We start from the raw sequence: 23,265 nt of genomic DNA, 5'->3' as shown, positions 1-23,265 counted from the left end.
GTCATGTTGCAGCTGTACAGGACATTGGTTACACCGCTTTTGGAATATTGCGTGCAATTCTGATCTCCTTTTTGTCGGAAGGATGCTTTGAAACGTGAATGAGTTCAGAAAAGTTTTGCAAAGATGTTGCCAGGGTTGGAGGATTTGAACTATAGGGAGAGGCTGAACAGGCTGGGGCTGTTTTTCTTGGAGCGTTGGAAGCCGAGGGGTGACCTTATAGAGGTTTATAAAATCATGAGGGGCATGGATAAGATAAATAGGCAAAGTCTTTTCCCTGGGGTGGGGGAGTCCAGAACTAGAGGGCATAGGTTTAGGGTGAGAAGAGAAAGATATAAAAGAGACCTAAGCGGCAAGTTTTTTACACAGAGGAAGTGGTGGAGGCTAGTGCAATTGCAACATTTAAAAGGCATCTGGATGGGTATATGAATAGGAAGGGCTTGGAGGGATATGGGCCGGCTGCTGGCAAGTGGGGCTAGATTGGGTTGGGATATCTGGTCGGCATGGATGGGTTGGACTGAAGTGTCTGTTTCCGGGCTGTGCGTCTCAATGACTCGAATTGCATGAAAAATCCAGAGGCCTATCTCTGTGTAGGGAACAACTCTCCCTGCATCTTTTAACTAAGTTCTGGGTGTTGAAGTGAGATTGTTGCGAGGGCATGGGGTGTTACCTGTTAAGGGGAATTATTGCTTCTTAATGACTTTATATAAACTGCATATCTCCCCTCATTAATGTGCAGCTTCCTATCCTACAACCCACTGCAAGAGTTCCTTGACATAGAAGTTGGAGCAGGTATCTGGTAACTTCAGCTCACAGAGCGCCACCAAGTTGGTCACCACACAAAGCATTTCAGGGCATGAAAAGTGGACAACAGCCAGGTGCACCCTCCATCTATGGATATTTGTATCCAATAATTACCTAACCTCCGTGACCTTTGTGACACCGCTCCCATTCAGGTGTGTCCCATTGCAGGACACTTCAGACGTCACAAGACCTGCATCACAGAGTGTACTGCCAACTTGCATTGAAAGACTGCTACAAGAACATTTTGCAAGGCCAGAGACCAGCTCATGGATTAGACCAGGCTAGCACTCAGAGCTGCTCACTTGCATTCATGCACATCCTGCCTACCTGCATGCTTTCAGCATCCATGTCTTGCCTCGCCTCGCCTTTTAGCATCATCAGAAAACAGGCAGTTTATCGTGCTGTCAGCAGTCCGGAGTGAAGGGGGCAGCCATGTCTCAAAGTTGTCGGAGATCTGTTCTCATCAGAGTCCATGCAGGCACCCATCAGACAGGGGCTCCTTGCACTGTAAGTCAAGGGCAGCCTCTGATACTGGCCCACAGGATTGTCCACAGTCAGGCATCTGGATGGAGAGTTCTTGGCTTAAGGGTTTGTGTCTCTGGTAAGTGGTTCACCATAGGTCCTAGTAGCTAGCTTGAGGGGTATGGCTAACACCGTTCAGGAGATGTAGAGGCATTGGTCAGAGGTCAGAGCTCACAGGGGGCGGGGCCAATGACTCTTGGATCCGTCCAGAGAAATTAAAGTGAAGGAAGTGGGTGGCATGTTGGGGTTTGCTGCCACAGGAAGAAGACTTGGGAACCTCTTCTTGGTATCTTGGGGATGCAGGCTGGAGGGAGGGGGATTGCAATTGTGAGGGGGTCAACCGTAATTGGTATGGTATGGTAAAGCCTGATTGGAGTGGCAAAGTGGGTCAGTGGTTAGCACTGCAGCCTCCCAGCACCGGGGAACTAGGTTCGAATCCAGTCTCAGACAACTGTCTGTGTGGAGTATGCACATTCTTCCTGTGCCTGCTTGGGTTGCCTCTAGGTGCTCCGGTTTCCTCCCACATGCCAAAGATGTGCAGGTAGGCGTATTGGCCATGCTAAATTGCCCATAGTAGGATAAAGTGAGGACTGGAGATCAGAGTCGAGAGTGTGGTGCTGGAAAAGCACAGCAGGTCAGACAGCATCCGCAGGAGAATCGACATTTCAGGCATAAACCCTTCATCAGTGTTAGATGCATTAGTCAGGGGAAATGTAGAAAAATAAGGGAATGGGTTGGGGTGGGTTACTCTTCAGAGGGTTGGTGTGGACTTGCAACCTTTGACAATAGCACTATCTCTCACTAAGCCAGGGGCTCAATATCCCTGGTCTTCTGTGAGGGCCAGGATTCTCTCCTCGAAGTGGGTGAGGTACCAAATGCCAGGCACCTCTCCACTTGTCCTTGCTCCTTCTGCTGAGTGCAAGACTGTTTTCTCTTGTAATGACAACAAAGGATGGATTGAGTGAGGTGAAATTGGGTGGATCAGCTGTTAGTGCTAGGGAAGATGGTGAGGCACCCAAGGTGAGTGAGCAGGCAGTACAGAAACAATGCAGGGTAAGCAGTGTCGGGGGGATTGGGAAGAAAGACTGAGGGATGGTGTTGCATGTAATTGTGAGAGTGTCAGATCAAGAGCCTTGGTGGGAGATTGGTGCAGCAGTAGAGATAAAGTATGTGTGGGGTAGCAGAGAGTAGCACTTACCCTGGCAGAGCAGTAAATGTCATTGAACATCTTGTGGCATTGCTGGCCATTTCTCCAGAACATAGACACAGCACTGACCCAGATGGCAATCTCAAACCAAGCTGCCAGAATCTGCTGGTGGAGCATCCTTTGCCAGCATTCCAGAAAGAGGAAAGCGCTCCTCTGGATCAGCCCATCCAGCTCCCAGTTGGAGAACGGCAATGTCATTTTTCCTTTCTCCAACATCTTTGGAATGACTGTCCTTCGATGAGGGGAGCAGTTTTGGAATGCCAGTACTTGTCTGTGTGCCCAGTGGCCTTTAAAAGATGGCACATGGTGCCCAGGTATCCAAATATCTGCTGATTGGTGAGTTACTGGGTGGTAGAAAGGAGGTGGATTGGGGCGAGGGAGAGCCATAAGGACAGAGTACGCAGATTTTGAGGCGAATTAGCAAGATATGGTGAGAGATCTCCCTTGGAGTCATTGAGAAGAACCCTCCACGAAACTTGATGAAACTGACACTTAGGACTGAATCTCTACTTTTTAATTTCTACATTTAATAAATGTCCTTAAAAATTAGTCAGAAGCTCTTTTTTTGATTTCTGACTAAGAGATGTATGGAGTTGATCTCCATCCAGTTTTGTCTTTCTGAGTATTGTTTTGGTTATGATGGTAGCCAATGAGTACCGTTTCCTTGATTGGAATATTGACATGGTGGAAAGGAAAATAATGCGGACACTGGTTAGAATCTGGAATGCACTGCCTGAAAAAGAAGCTTTCGAAGGGATTTTGGATTACTGTCTGAAAAGGACAAAGTAGCAGGGCTATAGGGAAAAGGTGGGAGGATGAAGAAGATGTTTGGTGTGCTTGCCTTTATTGGTCAGTGGATTGTGTAGGAGTCGGGAGGTCATGTTGTGACTCTCAGGACATTGGTTAGGCCACTTTTGGAATACAGCGTTCAATTCTGGTCTCCCTACTATAGGAAAAATGTTGTTAAATTTGAGATGGTTCAAAAAAAATTTACAAGGATGTTGCCAGAGTTGGAAGGTTTGAACTATAGGGAGCGGCTGAACAGGCTGGGACTATTTTCCTTGGAGCATCAGTCGCTGAGGGGTGACTTTATAGAAGTTAATAAAATCATAAGGGGCATGGATAGCATGAATAGCCAAGATCTTATCCCCAGGGAGGAGGAGTCCAAAACTAGAGAGATTAAGGTGAAAGGGGAAAGATTTAAAAGGAACCTAAGAAGCAATGTTTTCATGAGGAGGGTGGTGCGTACATGGAATGAATTGCCAGAGGAAGTGGTGGAGGCTGGTACAATTACCACATTTAAAAGGCATATGGATGGGTACATGAATAACCAGGATTTAGAGAGATATGGGCCAACCGCTGGCAAATGAAACTAGATTAGTTTGGGATATCTGATCAGTATGGACAAGTTGAATGGAAGGGTCTGTTTCCATACTATACAGCTCTATGACACGCATGGGTATGCTCCTTCAAAGGTTGAGGACAGTTAGGATCAGAATAATGATGTCCTGTGCTGTAGCAATCCCATGATTAATGATTTAACAATGAAGGCTATATCACATAAATCTTCAGTGGTATTTAAAATAATTTTGATACTTGATATTGAAACAGTTAATTAAGATATCATTTTCTAACCATTATTCTTACTCTTCTTGATTTTTTAGAACTCAAATTGCTCAGAACCAATTACTACTTAGATTATTAGTTCTTTCTTGTTTAACTTTATAACATATTTGTTTTATTTTGTCTGTACTATGTACATAAGTAATTGAGCCAACTGAGCACACTCTGTCAATCATGTCTGCAAGATCATGGGTGATCTGATTGTTTCCTTCTTCTCCTGAAACCTAATCCTAACCCTTTTACTCCTTTGCAAATCAAAACTCTATCTAACACTGCCTTGAATATATTCATTGACCCAGCCCTCCTTGCCCACAGGATTATAATTACTGTAATTAGGTCGGCGAGCTGGACTTATTAGAATATGAATTTTCTAAGTGGGGCTGTAAACCTGGTCCAATCAGGTAGCCCTGGCTGACAGATACAAAGAGAGTCAGCATAAACAGATCCAGGCAGCGGGCTGTGGAGGGGGTCGTTAGGGCCGACTGCCTGCCCCTCTTCTGCGGTTACGTTAGGGCCCGGGTGTCCTTGGAGAAGGAGCACGCGGTGTCCACCAACATCCTGGAGTTGTTCAAGGAGAGGTGGGTGCCGCAGGGAGTGGAGTGCATTATTTCCCCCTCCAACTCTATTTTGATTTAGTCCCTACCCTCCCCTTCACTGTTTTGATCACACAGCATTGCCCTGTGGTTTGAAGGGCAGGGCTTGTCACTGGCCACTTGGGTGTTTTCCTTTCTTCCTGGTGGTGGAAACTGAATAAAGACTCGTACACTTTGTGACTCTCACTGTGTCTCACACCGACACACACACACCATGGGTGCTGGGGAAAAAATAAGCACTACCGCAGTTAGGCGGTAGTGTGGGGGGTTAAAGAAAAAAAAATAAGCAGGGGATTGATGTGAAGGGCAGTGCTTGTCACTGGCCACTCGGGTGTTTAAAAAGAAAAGAAAAAAAACCGAAAAAAATCAAAGAGAGACAGCATTAACAGATCCAGGCAGCGGGCTGTGGAGGGGGTACTTTCCACATATAAATAAAGGATGATTTTTTTGGTGACAGGATACTGGACTCTGTGGAGTTATTTTAAGGGTCAAACAATCTCAAAAACTAGTGACTTTTTAAGAGAAGAAATTCTTTATCCACATCTTAAATGAAGATCCCTATTTTGAAACTATGTCCCTTAGTTCTAGATTTGCCCATGAATGGAAACATTTTCTTCACATTTTCTACTCTGAGCTCCCTCAGAATCTTATATGTTGTGTTTAATAAGTGTCAGGTTTGGAGTCAGTCTCCATGTTATAGGTTGTGTGGTCAAGTTTAGAATTCAGCATAAAATTACACAGAAAGTGCTACATTATCAGAAGAATGATCAATTGGTTCCAGTGTAAATTCTGCCCTTACGAATGTGATGGAGCCCACATCTATTTGAAGACGAGCAGAGAAGTTAATTTGGTGCCCCAGCTAGTGTAAATCCTTCAACAAAGTTCACTGGAATAGATTATGTGGTCAATGTCATTTAGCTGTTTGTCACTGTGCAAAAAGATATATATAACTTTTCTGTATTTTACAACAAACTACACATCAAAGTTACTTAATGGTTATAAAGTGCTTCAGAATGTTATGAGATTCTGAAAAGTTAATATAAGTATTCATCTTTCCTTATCAGTTTGGTTGTAAGAGCAGGCAGCCTTGCTCTGCTAACTGTGTTGACCTGCTAAATAATCAGCATCCTCTTTCTCCTGTGGTATAAATTGTTATGCTCGTTGTAAATTTGACATTGTGATGTTTGCCCTAACAAATGTAAGACAAAGAACTTTGGCAACATACCTCTGTTTTCAGCACTGTTCAATTTTTCAAATCTGTTTTCTCCTTAGGGGTCAAGTTCCTGCAGAGGCAGAACTCAATTACTTACAAGTTGCCAAATTATTAGAGATGTATGGAGTTGATCTCCATCCAGTTTTTGTAAGTACCATTTTCATAAATAAGACTAATGGAAATTGTAATTTTCAATTTGTTTTCTCTCCTAGTTAAAAATCACACAACACCAGGTTATAGTCCAATAGGTTTAATTGGAAGCACTAGCTTTTGGAGTGCTGCTCCTTCATCAGTTAGGTGTGGCCCACAACCACCTGAAGAAGAAGCAGTACTCCAAAAGCTAGTGCTTCTCATTAAATCTGTTGGACTATAACCTGGTGTTGTGTGATTTTTAACTTTGTACACCCCAGTCCAACACTGGCATCTGTAAATCATTTTCTCTCCTAGTAAGATTATGATTTTGATGGCCCTTAAATGCTTTGCCCCAGTTGCTATGATGCCTATTCCGGTAGCTAAGGTATGAAGTTCGTAGAGATAAACCTTGTCCTGAGCTTACTCGATGTCAATGTATGTATAATTTCAGGGCCTCTGGATAATAATGCAGGGATCATAGTCTTGTGACAAGGTCTAGCTGTGGTGCTGCTGTCGCTATTTTATTTAAGATAAATTGATACTTTGAAAACAGTGATTAGCCACTAATAAATTCAGCATTAAATTTTGAAAAACAGTTTTAGCCCAGAGATTGATTAGAATATAATACTCAGTACATCATGAAGTAGTTGAGATGAATAGTATAAGTGCATTTAAGGAGAAGCTAGATAAATACATGGTGAGGAAAAGGATGGGAAACTATACTGCTCAGGTGAGATGAAACAGGATGAGAGAAGTTTTTGTAGTGTATTAACATTGACCTCTAGAGCATAGTGGCTTATTTCTGTGCTGTAAATTCTACATAACTCAAAACCTGGTGTCTTCCTAGTCACCTCATGCAAAAGAGCCATTGGGAAATGTTATACTAAAAATGAAGGGAATATCCTTCCATGATGTATAATGGAGGAAGATCTATTATCAAAATACAGTGTGTACTGTAGTGTACTGTAACAACTCATTCTCCCTGGATCTGTGTTGGTTTTCTTTGGGTGCTCTGATTTCCTCCCACAATCCAAAGATGTGCAGGTTAGGTGAATTGGCCATGCTAAATTGCCCATAGTGTTCAGGAATGTGTAGGTTAGGTGCATTAATCGGGGGTAAATACCAGATAATAGGGTAGGGGAATGTGTCAGGGTTACTGTCTGGAGGGTCAGTGTGGACTTGTTGAACCAAAGGGCCTTTTTCCACACTGTAGGGATTCTATGAAAATAAAGAGGTTTCTTCTTTATTAACCAACTAGGCAAGTTTCTACTCATCTGCTTGTATTTTTATCTATCCATTCATGGTTAAAAGATCATCTGCAGTGGCTTCTGTTCTGGCACCTGTACCATTATCTCTGAAGTTCCACAAAGAACTCCCCGTAACTCCTCCTATTTCTCATTCACATATTACACTTTGGTGACATCAACTGAAAATACAACCTAGGGTTGATTCCAGATGGTATGAAGTTAAATACAATGGATGCCCAAAGAGACATGGGGAGTTCATGTGTATAGATCTTTAAAATGTCATGAACAAGTGCAGCAAATAATCAAGAAAGTTAATGTAATGCTGGTCTGAGGATGGGAGTACAAAAATGCAGAAATTATCCTGCACTTCTGCAAAACTCTGGTTAGATTCCACTGGAGTACTGTGGGCAGATATGGGCACTACACCTTAGGAAGGATATATTGGCCTTGGAGGGAGGATTTGATCCTGGACTTCAGTGGTTATATAAATTAGGCCTGTTTTCTCTTGAACTTACACGGTTAAGGGATGATCTGATTGAAGTCTGAGAAAAAGGAACTGATCATCTGTGACCAAGATGAGAATTGTTTTCAGTCAGAGAGTTGTATATCTTTAAAATTCTCTATCCCAGGGAATTTTGATGCTTTATCATCGAAAATACTGAAGGCTGAAATAGTGGGCTGGATTTGTACCATCCCCAGGAATGTTTTCAGTAAGGGGTGGGGAGGGTACATAAAATATGCCAAGTAGCCAAGCCCACCTCCTTGCTGCCCTGACTGATTCCCCATAATACTGAGGAAGAGCAAATTACTCACTGGGATGCTGACTCTAGGCCTGATGCTGATTCAAAGCCCAAAGTAGGAGGCAGTTCAAGGCTTCAGTCAAGATTAGAGTGGTGCTGGAAAAGCACAGCAGGTCAGGCAGCATCTGAGGAGTAGGAATATCAAAGTTTCAGGCAAAAGCCCTTCATCAGGACCCACTTCTGCCTACTTAAAGGCTTCAGTCTGCCTCCGCTACCATCTAATGCTTAGCTGTGGTTGATGGGTCAGATACAAAAAGCTATTTCTAAAATGATTTAAAATTGTTTAATTAAAAAAATGGGACAGCAAGAGGGCATATGAATTACAGGGTGCCCTCTGGATGTCAAGAACATCCCCCACTTATTCATGTGCCAACCTCCCTCACCGCTTCTATACGCAACCCATCCTGCTCTAACAACCTGGGACCGACTTCACTCCAGTTGCTATTATACCTCTTTGTCAAGGTGCTTCTTACCTACCCGGATCCTAACGGTCAGATCAGGGAGAGAGCATGTTTCTGTTGAGCTGAGTTTGAAACAAAATATCTAAATGTCGTCACAGGAAAGGCATGAGTTGATTAGTAGTAAAAGAAATGCAAAGAACTGCGGATGCTGGAAATCTGAAACAGAAACAGAGAGTGTTGGAGAAACATGTCAGTTCCTGAACTGCTAAGGAGTCACTGGGCCTGAAACATTTTCTGTTTTTCTCTGCAGATGCTGCCAGAGTCGCTGGGTTGCTCCAGAACTCCACTTTTGTTGTTCATGAGTTGATTGGTGTTGAGCTACTGTTTGGGAATGTATTCCAACTGCAGTAAAATTCTAATCCAGCAGAAAGTAAGACTTTATAGGCCCAGGTGTGGGAGCAATTTGTGAGTAAGGGTGAAGAACGTCCACTTTCTATTAATCTCTGAATGATAGTTAATTATACAAGAGTGAGGTTAAATTAAGCGAAAGTTGCCATAGACTTACCAGACCACAGGGCAGTTCTCTGCTTAGAGAGAGACAACTGGTGGTGGTTTAACCTGAGGGCCACCAATCGGCAAGAGGAGAGGATGGGAAGGAGAATCCTTCATGGTAATTTCAGCGATGCGGGAATTGAACCCATGCTGTTGGCATCATTATCACAAACCAGCAGTCCAACCAACTGAGCTAATCAATCCTGCACAGTTAACAATTTAAAGTTAAAGAAAGTAAAGTAATTCAAAGGTATAAGCTTACAGTTTGGCTGATGAACTCAGCCAAGCGGAATGCTCCTCTTGTGCACACGGAGTCTTCAGTGCTTCTTGTGACTTAAGCGAGTCCATGTGCAGGAAGTGTCACCAGCTGCAGAAGCTGGAGCTCCAGATTTCAAAGCTTGGGCAGCAGGTACACTCACTGAGGCAAATAGGACCATAAGACATAGGAGCAGAGATTCGGCCATTCAGCCCATCGAGTCTGTTCTGCATTCAAAAGAACTCCCCTGGTCCTCACCTTCCACCCACCAACCTCCATATACATCGCATCATTCTCCACCATTTCCACCACCTACAAACAGACCCCACCACCAGAGATATATTTCCCTCCCCACCCCTATCCACTTTCCATAAAGACCGTTCGCATCATGACTATCTCGTCAGGTCCACGCCCCCCCAACAACCTCCCCTCCCCTCCTGTCACCTTCCCTTGCCACCGCTGGAATTTCAAAACCTGTGCCCACACCTCCCTCCTCACCTCCGTCCAAGGTCCCAAAGGAGACTTCTACATCCATCAAAGTTTCACCTGCACTTCCACACGTCTTGACTCTATCCGTTGCTCCCGATGCGGTTTCCACTACACTGGGGAGAGACAGGATGCCTACACGCAGAACACTTCAGAGAACATCTCCAGGACACCCGCACCAACCAACCCCACTGCCCACTCCACCGAGCACATGCAGGTCCTGGGCCTCCTCCGTTGCCAATCGCTTACCACCTGATGCCTGGAGGAAGAACACCTCATCTTCCGCCTTGGGAGCTTCCAACCCCATGACATCAATGTGGATTTCACCAGTTTCCTCACATCCCCTCCCCCCAGCTTATCCCAGTTCCAACCTTCCAGCTCAGCACCATCCTCATGATCTGTCTCACCTGGCCATCTTCTTTCCCACCTATCCATTCCATCCTTCCCTCCGACCTGTCACCATTACACCCACCTCCATCCACCTATTGCATTCTCAGTTATCTTCCCCCGAGCCTCACCCCCTCCCGTTTATCTCTCCACCCCCGAGGCTCCCAGCTTCATTCCTGATGAAGGGCTTTCACCCAAAACGTCAATTTTCCTGCTTCTCGGATGCTGCCTGACCTGCTGTGGCTTTTCCAGCACCACACTCTCAACTCTAATCTGCAGTGCTCACTTTCACCTGTTAGGTTTCTCAACTCATTATCCCACTTTCTCCCCATAACCCTTTATCCCCTTGACAATCAAGAACCTATCTATCTCTATCTTAAATGTATTCAGTGATGTGGCCCCCACAGCCATCTGTGGCAATGAATTCCACAGATTCATCACTGGCTGAAGAAGTTTCTCCTTATCTCTGTTCTAAAAGATCTTCCCTTTATTCTGAGCCTGTGCCCTCAGGTCCTTGTCTCTCCTACCAATGAAAACATCTTCTTAACATCTACTCTGTCCTGACCATTCAGTATTCCATATGTTTCAATTAGATCCCCCGTCATCCTTTTCAACTCCATCGTGTACAGACCTAGAGTCCTCAAATGTTCCTCATATATTAAGCTTTTCATTCGTGGGACCATTCTTATGAACCACCTCTGAATGTGCTCTAGGCCTAGCACATCCTGGGATATGGGGCCCAAAACTGCACATAATACTCCAAATGTGGTCTGACCAGAGCCTTACAGAGCCTCAGAAGTACATACCTGTTTTTAAATTCAAGTCCACTCAAAATAAATTCCTATCTTATTTACAAGAAAAAGACCTGAGTGGATAGCATGTTCAGAGTGGTGGTCAAATCACAAGGAAGGGGCAAGCAGGCGAAAAGGAAATGGATGACCACAAGGCAGTAAAAGCTATAAAGGAAACAGGCAGGTATTACAAGACCTCCCTCCCTCTGTTCTGGATACTAGTGAGAGCGATAGATTCTTGAAACAATGCAGAAAGAGCCAGGCCCACAGCACCATGGATGGTTTAACTACACAGGTCAGAGGAAGAAGCATGAATGGCACTGTTTAGAGGGGATTTTTTTTAGTTAGGAAACAGATTGATGTTTCTGCAGCCATTAATGTGACTCCAGGATCATTTTTTGCCTCCCTTGTGCTCGGGTTGAAGATATTAAGAAACTGCTGTAGAACATTCTACTGTGGGAGGGCAAACAGCAAGAGGTCATGGTCCACATTAGTACAAACTTCACAGCTAGGAATAGAATGTGGTGCTGCAATTGGAATTTGGAGAGCTGGATATAAAATTAGCAAGCAGGACCTCAAAAGTAGTAATGTTCCGATTACTACCAGTGCCACTTGCAAGTGAGCACAGAAACAGGAAGGTAAAAAAGATAAATGTATGGCTGGAAAGATGTCGCAAGAGGGAATGCTTTAGATTCCTGGGATACTGGTGCTGGCTCTGGGGGGAGGTTGAACCCATACGAGCTGGATGAATTGTATCTGAAGAGAGCCAGGACTGCATTTTTCTTATAGTATTGGAAAGGGTTTAAGCTAAAACCTTAGGGATATGGGAACAAGGAGACAATGTTTGAAATTAATGTCAGGGTGCACGGTTTCTGCTCATAACGGAAATCTGGCTCAAGAAAGGGCAGGTCTGGATATTAAATTTTTCTGAATAACAAAGGGGATTAAGTTAAAGAAGAGAAAGTGTGGTTATGATAGGTGTTGGGTAGTATTTACAGTTATAAACTAGGCTGAAGATTGAAGGTTTAGAACATAGAACATAGAACATTACAGCGCAATACAGGCCCTTCGGCCCTCGATGTTGCACTGACAAAGGGACCTGAATAAGTACATAAGAGAATCCGTATGAAAAAAGACTGGCAGCTAACATCAAAGGAAATCCCAATGTCTTTTGTATGCAAATCAATAGTAAAAGAATGATAAAAGGAGAGTTATGGCTGAGTACGGCCATAAGGAGAATTTATACATGGAGACAAGATGCAGGACTGAGATGTTCAAGGAATACCTTGCATCTGTCTTCACCTAAGAGGCAGATGCTGTCCAGGCTATAGTGACAGAAGATGCTCAATCACTTGAAGAGTTTAACATGAAATGGAAGAGGTATTGGATCGACTACCCACACTTAAGGTTGACAAGGCACTGGAGATGGATGAGATGCATCCAAAGGTAGTCAAGGAAGTGAGATTGGAAATTGCAGAGCTCTGACTATAAGTTTTCAGTCTTCCCTAGACTCAGAGGAGGGTCCTGAGGACTGCAGAATTGCAAACACGCTTCTGTTCAATAAAAGATTGCCAAGGTAGACCAAACACTTACAAACCAGTCAGTTTAATTTTGGTGACGGCAATATCTATAGAAACAATTATTTGGGACAGAATAAATAGCTCCGTGGAAAGATATGGGTTCATTCAGAAGAGTCAGTATGAATTTGTTGAAGGAAATTCGTGTTTAACGAAATCACTGGAAATGTTTGCGAGGTAACTCAAAGGATGAAAGGATGATGATGTGAGGCCAGTGGACGTGGACTTGCAAAAGGTGTTCACTAGAATGCCATACAACAGACCCATGAGGAAAGTTATAACTCATGGAGGAAGAGGAACAATAACAACATGCTTAAAAAATTGGCTGAGGGTTATAATTAGTACTTTTTGGGCTGGAAGAATGTTTGTAGTGGAATTCTCCAGGAGTCAGTACCTTTTAATTTTCCTGATATTTATTAATGATCCAGATCTTGGTTTGCAGGGGACAATTTCAAAATTTGTAAACCACACAACATTGTGAGAATTATAAACTGTGGGTGTGAAAGAATAGAAATTCAAAAGGATATTGTCAAGTTGGAGGAATAAGCAGATAGGTAGCAGATTGTGTTCATTGTTGAGAAATGTGATGTATAAAGAATGAGGAGGCAGTATGAAATAAAGGCTACCATTGGAAAGCACGGGTAGAATCTGAAAGTCATATCATACAGAAGAGGCCTTTCACACCATAGAATCTTCACTGACAGAAAATGACTCTAAATCTTCACTCCTTTCACCCCCCCAGCATTTGGTGTACAGCCTTGAATGTTATGACAATTCAAGTGATCATGCAAGTACTTTTTAAAGGTCATCAGGTTTCCTGCTCCAACTATCCTTCCATTCTAGATTCAAACTAACCTCTGGGTGAAAAATGTTTTCCTGAAATCCCCTCTAAGCCTCCTGCCTTTCACATTAATGTCGAGGTGCTGGTATTGGACTGGGATGGATAAGGTCAGAAGTCACAAGACATCAGGTTATAGTCCAACAAGTTTATAGTCCAACTATAACCTGGTGTCATGTGACTTCTGATCTTTCACTTTAAAATTCGGTTCCCTTACTATTGACCCTTCAACTAAGTGAAGCAACTGTTTCTTATCCATCCCGTCCAAGTCCTCATAATTTTATACACCTTAGTCAGGTCGTCTGTCGGCTAAAGCAAACAACATGAGCCTATCCAGCTTCTCTTCATGGGACACTGCTCCATCCAAGGCAACATCCTGGTGAATCTTCACCCCATCTCCTCCAATGCAATCACATCCTTTCTAAAGTGCAGCGATCAGAACTACACACAGTATTCCAGCTGTAGCCTAACCAAAGTCTTGTACAGCTCCAGTATAACCTTCAAAGTTTGTGAGAAAATTTGTAGCTCGGGTGCTCGTTGTTGTGGTTCTGTTTGCCGAGCTGGGAATTTGTGTTGCAGACGTTTCGTCCCCTGTCTAGGTGACATCCTCAGTGCTTGGGAGCCTCCTGTGAAGCGCTTCTGTGATGTTTCCTCCGGCATTTATAGTGGATACGGATCATTAGGTGTCTTCCTGTTTGTCCTATGTAGAGTTTTGTGCAGTCCTTGCATGAACCAACGTGGTGTTCAAAATCCCATGCAAGGACTGCACAAAACACTACATAGGACAAACAGGAAGACAGCTAACGATCCGTATCCATGAACATCAACTAGCCACGAAACGACATGACCAGCTTTCCTTAGTAGCCACACAAGCAGATGACAAGCAACATGAGTTCGACGGGGAATTACTATTATAGGACAAGCCAAACAGAGAACAGCCAGGGAATTCCTAGAGGCATGGCACTCATCCACAGATTCTATCAACAAACACATCGACCTGGACCCAATATACCGGCCACTGCAGCAGACAGCTGGAACTGACAACCGGAAGCGGCAGGTACAAATCACTATAAATGACGGAGGAAATATCACAGAAGCGCTTTCACAGGAGGCTCCCAAGCACTAAGGATGTCACCTAGACAGGGGACGAAATGTCTGCAACACAAATTCCCAGCTCAGCGAACAGAACCACAACATCCAGTATAACCTCCTTGCTTTTATAATGATGCCACCAGTGATAAAGGCAAATGTCCTGGATGCCTGCTTAATTACCCTATTAACCTGACCTGTTACCTTCAAGAATCTAGACAAGCATCCCAAGATCCCTCTGTTCCTCTGAACTGCCTAGTGTCCTGCCATTCATTGAGTACTCCTTTGTGTTAATACTTCTTCCACTTCACACTTATCCATGTTACATTCCATATGCCATTGTTGTACCTATCTGACCAATCTGTCTATATTCTCCTGTAACCCAAGACTTTCTTCCTTACTGTCTACCACCTGCCCAATCTTCCCGTTATCTACAAACTCTCTTCTTATCCCTCCTCGTGTCTTTTCCATAACATTTATATAATCATGAACAATAAGGGGATCTCGCACTGATCCCTGTGATACAACAATGGACACTGACTTTGAGACACAAACAGTCTTCGTCCACCAACTTCTGTCTCCTACCACTCAGCCAATTTTGAATCCACCTTGCCAAGTTACCCTGGATCCCGAGTGCTTTTATTTTCTTTATCAGTATCCTATGTGAGACCTTGTTAAAGACTTTGCTGAAGTAGAGAAAACAGTTAATAAAACACACAGTTTCTGTAATTCATAAATAGGGGCATTGAGTCCAAGAGCAGCTATGTTATGCTGAACTTATACAGGATCCTTGTTAAACTCAGCTGGAGTATTATATACTGTTCTGGGCAGCATACTTCAGGAAGCATTGGAGAAAGTCTGGAAGAAGTTTACAAGAATTGTTTAAGGAAGAGAAACTTCAGTCTTGCAGACATGAAGGACCATATAGTCTCCTCTGAACCATAGTCAAAATGTGTGGCATCTGCAGTCATCACTTTCTCCTCTGGACTATAACAATGCTGTGATCCTGAGATGTTTACAGTCCCAGCAGTGCCCATCATAACTGTGTCCTGGTGCTGCGAGTGCTAGAGCTGCCAGCCAGTTAGATTGTAGTAGTTCTCGAGGCAGACATTTGCTGTCTCTGAGGTGCAGACCTCTGACCTTTAGCCTGATAATACTGCCCTCAGTGTGTTGTTGCTGGAGCATCTTTTTAAAATTTATTCTACTTGGAACACCCCCAAGACCCTAACAAAGGTTGATATTGCACAATGATCTACTCCTGCTATGTCTAACATTATGAATAGTTTTCATTTCTCTAGTGACAGTATCTCTTTTCCTTCCTGCTGTTCAAATACTGTTAACTATCATGACATCATTTACTCATGGGAATCCAGCCTAAGTACACAAGTTATGGATAGCATAGCACAGGTAACGGAAACAATGAGCTGATAATAACAGATTTATTCTAGAGTTATTTTATATTCAACTTGTCCTGCCCTGGCATCTCATATTCTAAGTTTCAACTCACTGAGGTTGGTTAATTATAAACTTGCACTATCTTTAATTAGTGGAAGAACATACATCATTAAGTCACACAACACAAGATTATGAAAGCATTTGGAGACAGACTTCTGAGTTTAATCCAACAGCATTAACTTATATGTATATATGCAACTAAAACCTACAGCAGGACAATAACAATCCAAACAGGAGATATACAGGTGATTTGAATATTTTAAAATAATTTCTATTAATATCTTATTAAATTCTAGGGCGAAAACCAGACGGAGTATTTTTTAGGATTAACGCCAGTTGGGATTGTTGTTTACAAGAACAAAATCCAAGTTGGAAAGTATTTCTGGTAGGTAACCTTAAGTATATTCTGATTTTTATTTTTTTGCTTCACTTGTTTATTTTGAACTTAAAAGGTTCTCTGTTTGGTAACAGGCCACGAATAACCAAGGTGAACTTCAGAGAAACCCAGTTTGAGCTAAGAGTACTCGGCAAAGATGTAAGTATCATAATGCCATGACATTTTTCTATTTTCCTTGATATCAATCCTTAAGGCTCTTCTTCATAAGCTGATTCATAAATTAGTCCTGTGCAGAGTGACCTTTGGGGTTGATTGGAGATTGTAACATTTGGGCTATAGATACTTCCAATTCTGTCGAAGAACAGGAGACAAATGTTTTTAGGATATAGCAACAGGATGGACAAGTTCAATAGCTTTATGAACAGTGAGTTTGGAGCAGACAAAGAGCTTAATGTGCACCACTTCACTGTTAACAGCTGTAGATCAGCCAATCTACAGCCCATGTATTTAGCATTGCGCTGGAGGGGCAAGGGCTTGCTAACATTTATATTCATTTCCAGTAGAGATGTACTTTGAGGGGATGAGCTCTAACCTTCTACCCCAAGCATATTTCAAAGACATAGATATCAACAATCTTGTAAACAGAGCCCTAGCCTTTTGCTCACTTGGCAAGGTTGACACAGAAATAAATTAGATTACAATATTTATTCTGATCAGGTAATTGGTCACTTTAAACGATAAAAACTTGCATGTGAGCCAAAGGTCATCATTTTAAACCTGAAAAGTATCTCAAATTTACTCTTCAAGGAAACGTATCTCAAAGTGAGAATCTGAAGTTCAGCAAGTTGTTTCATGCTGCTGCAATGAATTGGCTATGTGAGTGAAATTGTCCGCAGACCAGCCATCAGTCCAAGATGACATTCTGCCCACTCTACAATTGAGCAACAATTGAATGTGAGTGTATGAATGTATGAATGTCAGTGCCAGTGCTATTCCAGGTATGTTGGCTATAGGTCCCAGTGATTGGTTGTTTGAATCAAACGTATTCCATTTATTATTCTTAACAGCAGACTACACTCAACTAGCCATCATTTGCAAAGTCCAAAACAAAATGTCTTCTGTTAGCTTTGAGTTGAGTACATAACATGGGACCTATAAAGTTGCTAGAAGTGACATACATTCATATGCATTGCAAACAAAAGAATGTATTCAGGCTGTACGCTTTTTTTTAAATTAGCTTGGAGCTTGGGCAACCTAAGTTACCCTATTACTATCACTATGGTTACATCTCAAAAATAGGTGGCAGTTCAGAAGACCGAACAGAATTCCTAAAATTTTAAGGAAGGAAATTTTGCATCCAAGGGAATGTTAGCAAAAAATATATAAAAACAAATCAGAAAAGTTTCTTCAGATATTCAAAAAATAGTTTAAAAAGTAAGTTTTAGTCCTGTAGAAAATAAGTCTGTGGAACGAGTAATGGAGGATGAAGAGATGGCAGATGAATTGAATGGATATTTTGTGCTGGTCTTCACTAGAGAGGACATAAGTAGCATCCTGGAAATAGCTGTAAATCAGGAATTGAAGGGAAAGGAACAACTCAAAAAACTTACAATTACCAGGGAAGGAGTGTAGAATAAATTATTAGAACTGGGAGTTGACAAGTCCCCAGGTCCTGATTGATTTTATCCGAGGCTCATAATAGAAGCAGCCAGTGAAATAGTTGATGTGTTGGTTTTGATTTTCCAGAACTCATTAGATTTGTGAAAGGTTCCTTTAGGTTGGAAAATAGTTAATGTAACTCCTGTATTCAAAAAGGGAAGGAGACAGAAACCAGGAAACTACAGACAAGTTAGCTTAATATCTGTCATAGGGAAAATGTTAGAAATTTTTACTAAAGACAATGCAACTGATCACTTGGATAAGTTCAACATAATCGGGCAGAGGCAACATGATTTTGTCGAAGGGAAATCATGTTTAATTAACTTTATATCCACCCTGTCCATGCCTCTAATAATCTTACACACTTCTGTCAGGTCCCTCGTCAAACTTCTGAGAAACAAAGAAAACAACCCAAGCCTATCCAGCTTCTCTTAAGATGCTAAATCCCAAGCAATATCGGATCTCGCCTGTACCCCCTCCAGCACAGTTACATCCTTCTTATAGTGCAGTGACCAGAACTGCACACACTCCAGCTAAGACCTAGCCAATGTTATGTACAACTGCAACATGATTCCCAGCTCTTATAATCTATGCTTTGGCTAATAAAGGCAAGTGCCCCATATGCCTTCTTAACTACCATGTGATAGGGTTAGGGATTTATAGAAAACATACCAAGATCTCTCTGTTCCTTTGAGCTTCCTGATGTCCTGCCATTCATTGTGTACTCCCTTGTCTTGTTACTTCTTCCAAAGTGCATCACCTCACATTCATGGTTTGGGGTACCATATTTGCATGATAGGAGAATAGCTTGCAATCTTTATACACCCCAGTCCAATACCAGCATCTCCAAATCAGTGCTAACAGGAAGCAGAATGTAGGAATAAATGGATTTATTTAAGGCTGGCAGGATGTTGTGAGTAGTGTGTCACATGTATCCGTGCTGAGACCTTAACTTTTTACAATTCATTAAAATGATTTGGATGAACGGACTGAAAATAAAGCAGCCAAATTTGCTGATGACACAAAGATAGCTTGGAGCTTTGGAGCGTTCATAATAGAGTCATAGAGTCATAAAGATGTACAGCATGGAAACAGATCCTTCGGTCCAACCCATCCATGCTGACCAGCTATCCCAACCCAATCTCGTCCCACCTGCCAGCACCTGGCCCATATCCCTCCAAACCCTTCCTATTCATATACCCATCCAAATGCCTCTTAAATGTTGCAATTGTACCAGCCTCCACCACTTCCTTTGGAAGCTCATTCTATCCACGTACCACCCTCTGTGAAATAAAGTTGCCCTGTAGGTCTCTTTTATGTCTTTCCCCTCTCACCCTAAACCTATGCACTCCACTTCTGGACTCCCCAACCCCAGGGAAAATACTTTGCCTATTTACCCTATCCATGCCCCTCATAATTTTGTAAACATTCTATAAGGTCACCTCTCAGCCTCCGATGCTCCAGGCAAAACAGCCCCAGCCTGTTCAGCCTCTCCCTATAGCTCAAATCCTCCAACCCTGGCAACATCCTTGTAAATCTTTTCTGAACCCTTTCAAGTTTCACAACATCTTTCCGATAGGAAGGAAACCAGAATTGCACACAAAATTCCAACAGTGGCCTAACCAATTCCTGTACAGTAGCAACATTACCTCCAAACTCCTGTACTCAATACTCTGACCAATAAAAGAAAGCATACCAAACGCTTTCTTCACTATCCTATCTATCTGCAACGCCACTTTCAAGGAGCTATGAACCTGCACTCCAAGGTCTCTTTCTTCAGCAACATTCCCTAGGACCTTACAGTTAAGTGTATAAGTCCTGCTAAGATTTGTTTTCCCAAAATGCAGCACCTGGCATTTATCTGAATTAAACTCCATCTGCCACTTCTCAGCCCATTGGCCCATCTGGTCAAGATCCTGTTGTAATCTGAGGTAACCCTCTTCGCTGTCTACTACACCTCTAATTTTGGTGTCATCTGCAAACTTACTAACCTCTTATGCTCGCATCCAAATCATTTATGTAAATGACAAAAAATAGAGGACCCAGCACCGATCCTTGTGGCACTCCACTGGTCACAGGCTTCCAGTCTGAAAAACAACCCTCCAACACCACTCCTCTATCTTCTACCTTTGAGCCAGTTCCCCCTGTATTCCGTGAGATCTAACCTTGCTAATCAGTCTCCCATAGGGAACCTTGTTGAACGCCTTACTGAAGTCCATATAAATCACATCTACCGCTCTGCCCTCATCAATCTTCTTCAAAAAACTCAATCAAGTTTGTGAGACTTGATTTCCCACACACAAAGCCATGTTGATTATCCCTAATCAGTTCTTGCCCTTCCAAATACATGTACATCCTGTCCCTCAGGATTCCCTCCAACAACTTGCCCACCACCGAGGTCAGGCTCACTGGTCTATAGTTCCCTGGTTTGTCCTTACCACCCTACTTAAATAGTGGCACCACGTTAGCCAACCTCCAGTCTTCTGTCACCTCACCTGTGACTATCGATGATACAAATATCTCAGCAAAAGGCCCAATAATCACCTCTCTAGCTTCCCACAGAGTTCTAGGGTACACCTGATCAGGTCCTGGGGATTTATCCACCTTTATGCATTTCAAGACATCCAGCATTTCCACCTCTCTAATATGGACATTTTGTCACCATCTATTTCGCTACGGTCTGTATCTTTCATATCCTTTTCCACAGTATATACTGATGCAAAATACTCATGTAGTATCTCCCCCATTTTCTGCAGCTCCACACAAAGGCCCCCTTGCTGATCTTTGAGGGGCCCTATTCTCTCCCTAGTTATCCTTTTGTCCTTTATGTATTTGTAAAAACTCTTTGGATTCTCCTTAATTCTATTTGCCAAAGCTATCTCATGTCCCCTTTTTGCCCTCCTGATTTCCCTCTTACATATACTCCTACTTCCTTTATACTCTTCTAAAGATTCACTCGATCTATCCTGTCTATACCTTACATATACTTCCTTCTTTTTCTTAACCAAACTCAATTTCTTTAGTCATCCAGCATTCCCTGTACCTATCAGCCTTTTCTTTCACCCTAACAGAAATATACTTTCTTTGGATTCTCGTTATAAGGAGCTACAAAAGGATATAGACAAGTTCAATGAGTGGACAAATAAATGACAAATGGAGTAAAATGTGGGAAAGTGTAATACTGTCTTAGGCATGTATCCTCTGGACTCATAAGTTAAGAGCCCAGTGTTGGTGGTAATATATGTTGGCATGGATAGAGAATCAGCTCATGGGCAAGAAACAGCGAGTCGGGATTAAGGTTACTTTTTCAGGTTGGTGACCTATAACCCAGTGGTGGGACTATAACTGTTTACAATATATATTAATGATTTGGAGGAAGGAAATGAATGTACTGTAGCCAAATTTGCAGATGAAACAAAAATAGATGGGTAAGCAGGTTGCAAGAAGGTAAAAAAACAGTGTATAGACACGTATTGGTAGGTTCAGTAAGTGGGCAAAATGTTGTCAAATGAAATAACATATGGGAAAGTGCAAAGTTGTTCATTTTGGACGGGCTTGTTTTGGGTAGCATAACGGTTAGCACTACTGCCTCACAGTGCCTGGGTCCTTGGTTCAATTCCAGCCTCAGGTAACTGTACGTGTAGTTTGCACATTGTCCCTGAGTCCGCGTGGATTTTCTACGGGTGCTCCAGTTCCCCCGAAAATCGAAAGATATGCAGGGGTTAGATGGATTAGCCGTGCTAAATTAACCATAGTGTTCAGAAATGTGTAGGCTAAGTGTGTCGACCATAGTAAAAATACAGGTTGTGGGGATAGGTTGGGGATCTGGGTGAGATGCTCTTCAGACGGTCAATGCAGACTTGATGGGCTGAATGGCTTCTTTCTGCATTGTAGGAATTCTATGACAACAAAAGAAGAGTATTGTTTACATGCCAGTCAGCTACAACACACAGTTACAACACAAAACAAGGAAAGCCAGCTTCCTGGTACAGCAGATAACCAGGAAGGCTAATGGAACATTGGCCAATGTTTCAGGAGGTTGGAGTATAAGAGTAGGGAAATCTTACTGCAACTATACAAAGTGCTGGTGAGATCACATATTGAGAAATGTGAGCAGTTTTGGTCCCTTTAAGCAAAGATATTATTTCAGAGAATTTCAGAGTATTATTTCAGTTCAGAGAAGGATCATGAGGATAATCTTCAATATGGAGGGATTGTCTTATGAGCAAAGTCTGAACAGATTGGGACTCTATTCACTGGAGTTTAGAAGAATGAGAGATGATCCACTTGAAACATATGGGATTCAAAAGCAGCTTGACAGGGTAAATTCTTTGAAGATATTTAATCTCTCATGGGAGAGTCTCGGACCAGAGGGCATAATTTTGGAATAAAGGGGCACCAGTTTCAAACTGGGATAAGGAGGAATTTCTTCACTCATTGGGTTTTGAGGCTTTGGAGCTCCTTGCAACAGAGATGGAGGGGCTGATTCCTTGTGTATATTTAAGGCAGAGAGATCCTTGAACTGTAGGGGAATCAGGGGTTACAGTGAAAAGGCAGGAAAATGGTGTCAAGAATTGTCAGAGGCTTGAGCGGCCGAACAGCATCTCATCTTGTGGTCTTTATTGCTTTAACATCTAACGTTCTTCTCTGGGATTACACCCACTCCTCAATCTAAAGAACCCCCTCCCATTTTGGGATTGGATCACCCTCTGGGATCAAGGATCAAGCAGCTGCCAACTTTCATGGTGCTCCTTGCCTGACTGGAAGCCAAGTCTGGTTTCTGGGTGGGATCCTGTCGAACATAAATGCACAATGCTAAAACTCTACAATGAACAAAAAAATGCAGACTTCTAATCGAAACTCTACACTGTCCCCTTGGAAACCTGCCCCTGCCGATACTGGGTCACTGATCACAAGGTGTAAATTAAAGAACCTGCCCTCTAAACAAATTATTCAGAAAAACCTATCAATCAGAGGCTCGATTTCAGATGGGAGGATGTTCTTTGAACTGTGAACAAGACAGCTTGTGAGCTTTCTCAGCTTCCACTGCATCGACCTGAAACAATAATGCAGCTCTCAGAATTTAATTAAACTAAGCTCATTGTGTTCAACATTGAATAGAGGTAATCTCAATGCTGTGAATGTGGGGGATTTACAAGGCAATTACGTTTTAAATATCTCCATTAACTTAAAGTTGAACAGCACGATTGAGTGGGGAGATGGTGGTGAGAATCAATCTCTCCCCGCATTCAGTCCCAACTGCTTCGGTTGCCATGGAGAAAGATACCCAAATCGAAAA

General features: G+C 42.6%; 1 protein-coding gene across 4 annotated transcripts in view; it reads left to right on the top strand.

The window, feature by feature from the left end:
* epb41l4a (erythrocyte membrane protein band 4.1 like 4A) overlaps window positions 1–23,265 on the top strand; it is a 338,117-nt gene that overhangs the window by 203,879 nt on the left and 110,973 nt on the right. For 3 of the 4 annotated variants that reach the window (XM_072583689.1, XM_072583685.1, XM_072583687.1), the window contains 3 exons: window positions 6,019–6,106; window positions 16,267–16,355; window positions 16,442–16,505. In XM_072583689.1, coding sequence (XP_072439790.1) covers window positions 6,019–6,106; window positions 16,267–16,355; window positions 16,442–16,505 — 241 coding nt within the window. Of the gene's footprint in view, window positions 1–6,018; window positions 6,107–16,266; window positions 16,356–16,441; window positions 16,506–17,114; window positions 17,210–23,265 lie in introns of those variants that run through there. The other variant, XM_072583690.1, reaches the window with a different exon arrangement.

The sequence above is a fragment of the Chiloscyllium punctatum genome, chromosome 2, assembly GCF_047496795.1.
Source record: "Chiloscyllium punctatum isolate Juve2018m chromosome 2, sChiPun1.3, whole genome shotgun sequence".
NCBI classification, from domain to species: domain Eukaryota; kingdom Metazoa; phylum Chordata; class Chondrichthyes; order Orectolobiformes; family Hemiscylliidae; genus Chiloscyllium; species Chiloscyllium punctatum.
The sequence above is the reverse complement of the archived record's forward strand: the minus strand, read 5'-3'. Positions and strand labels throughout refer to the sequence as shown.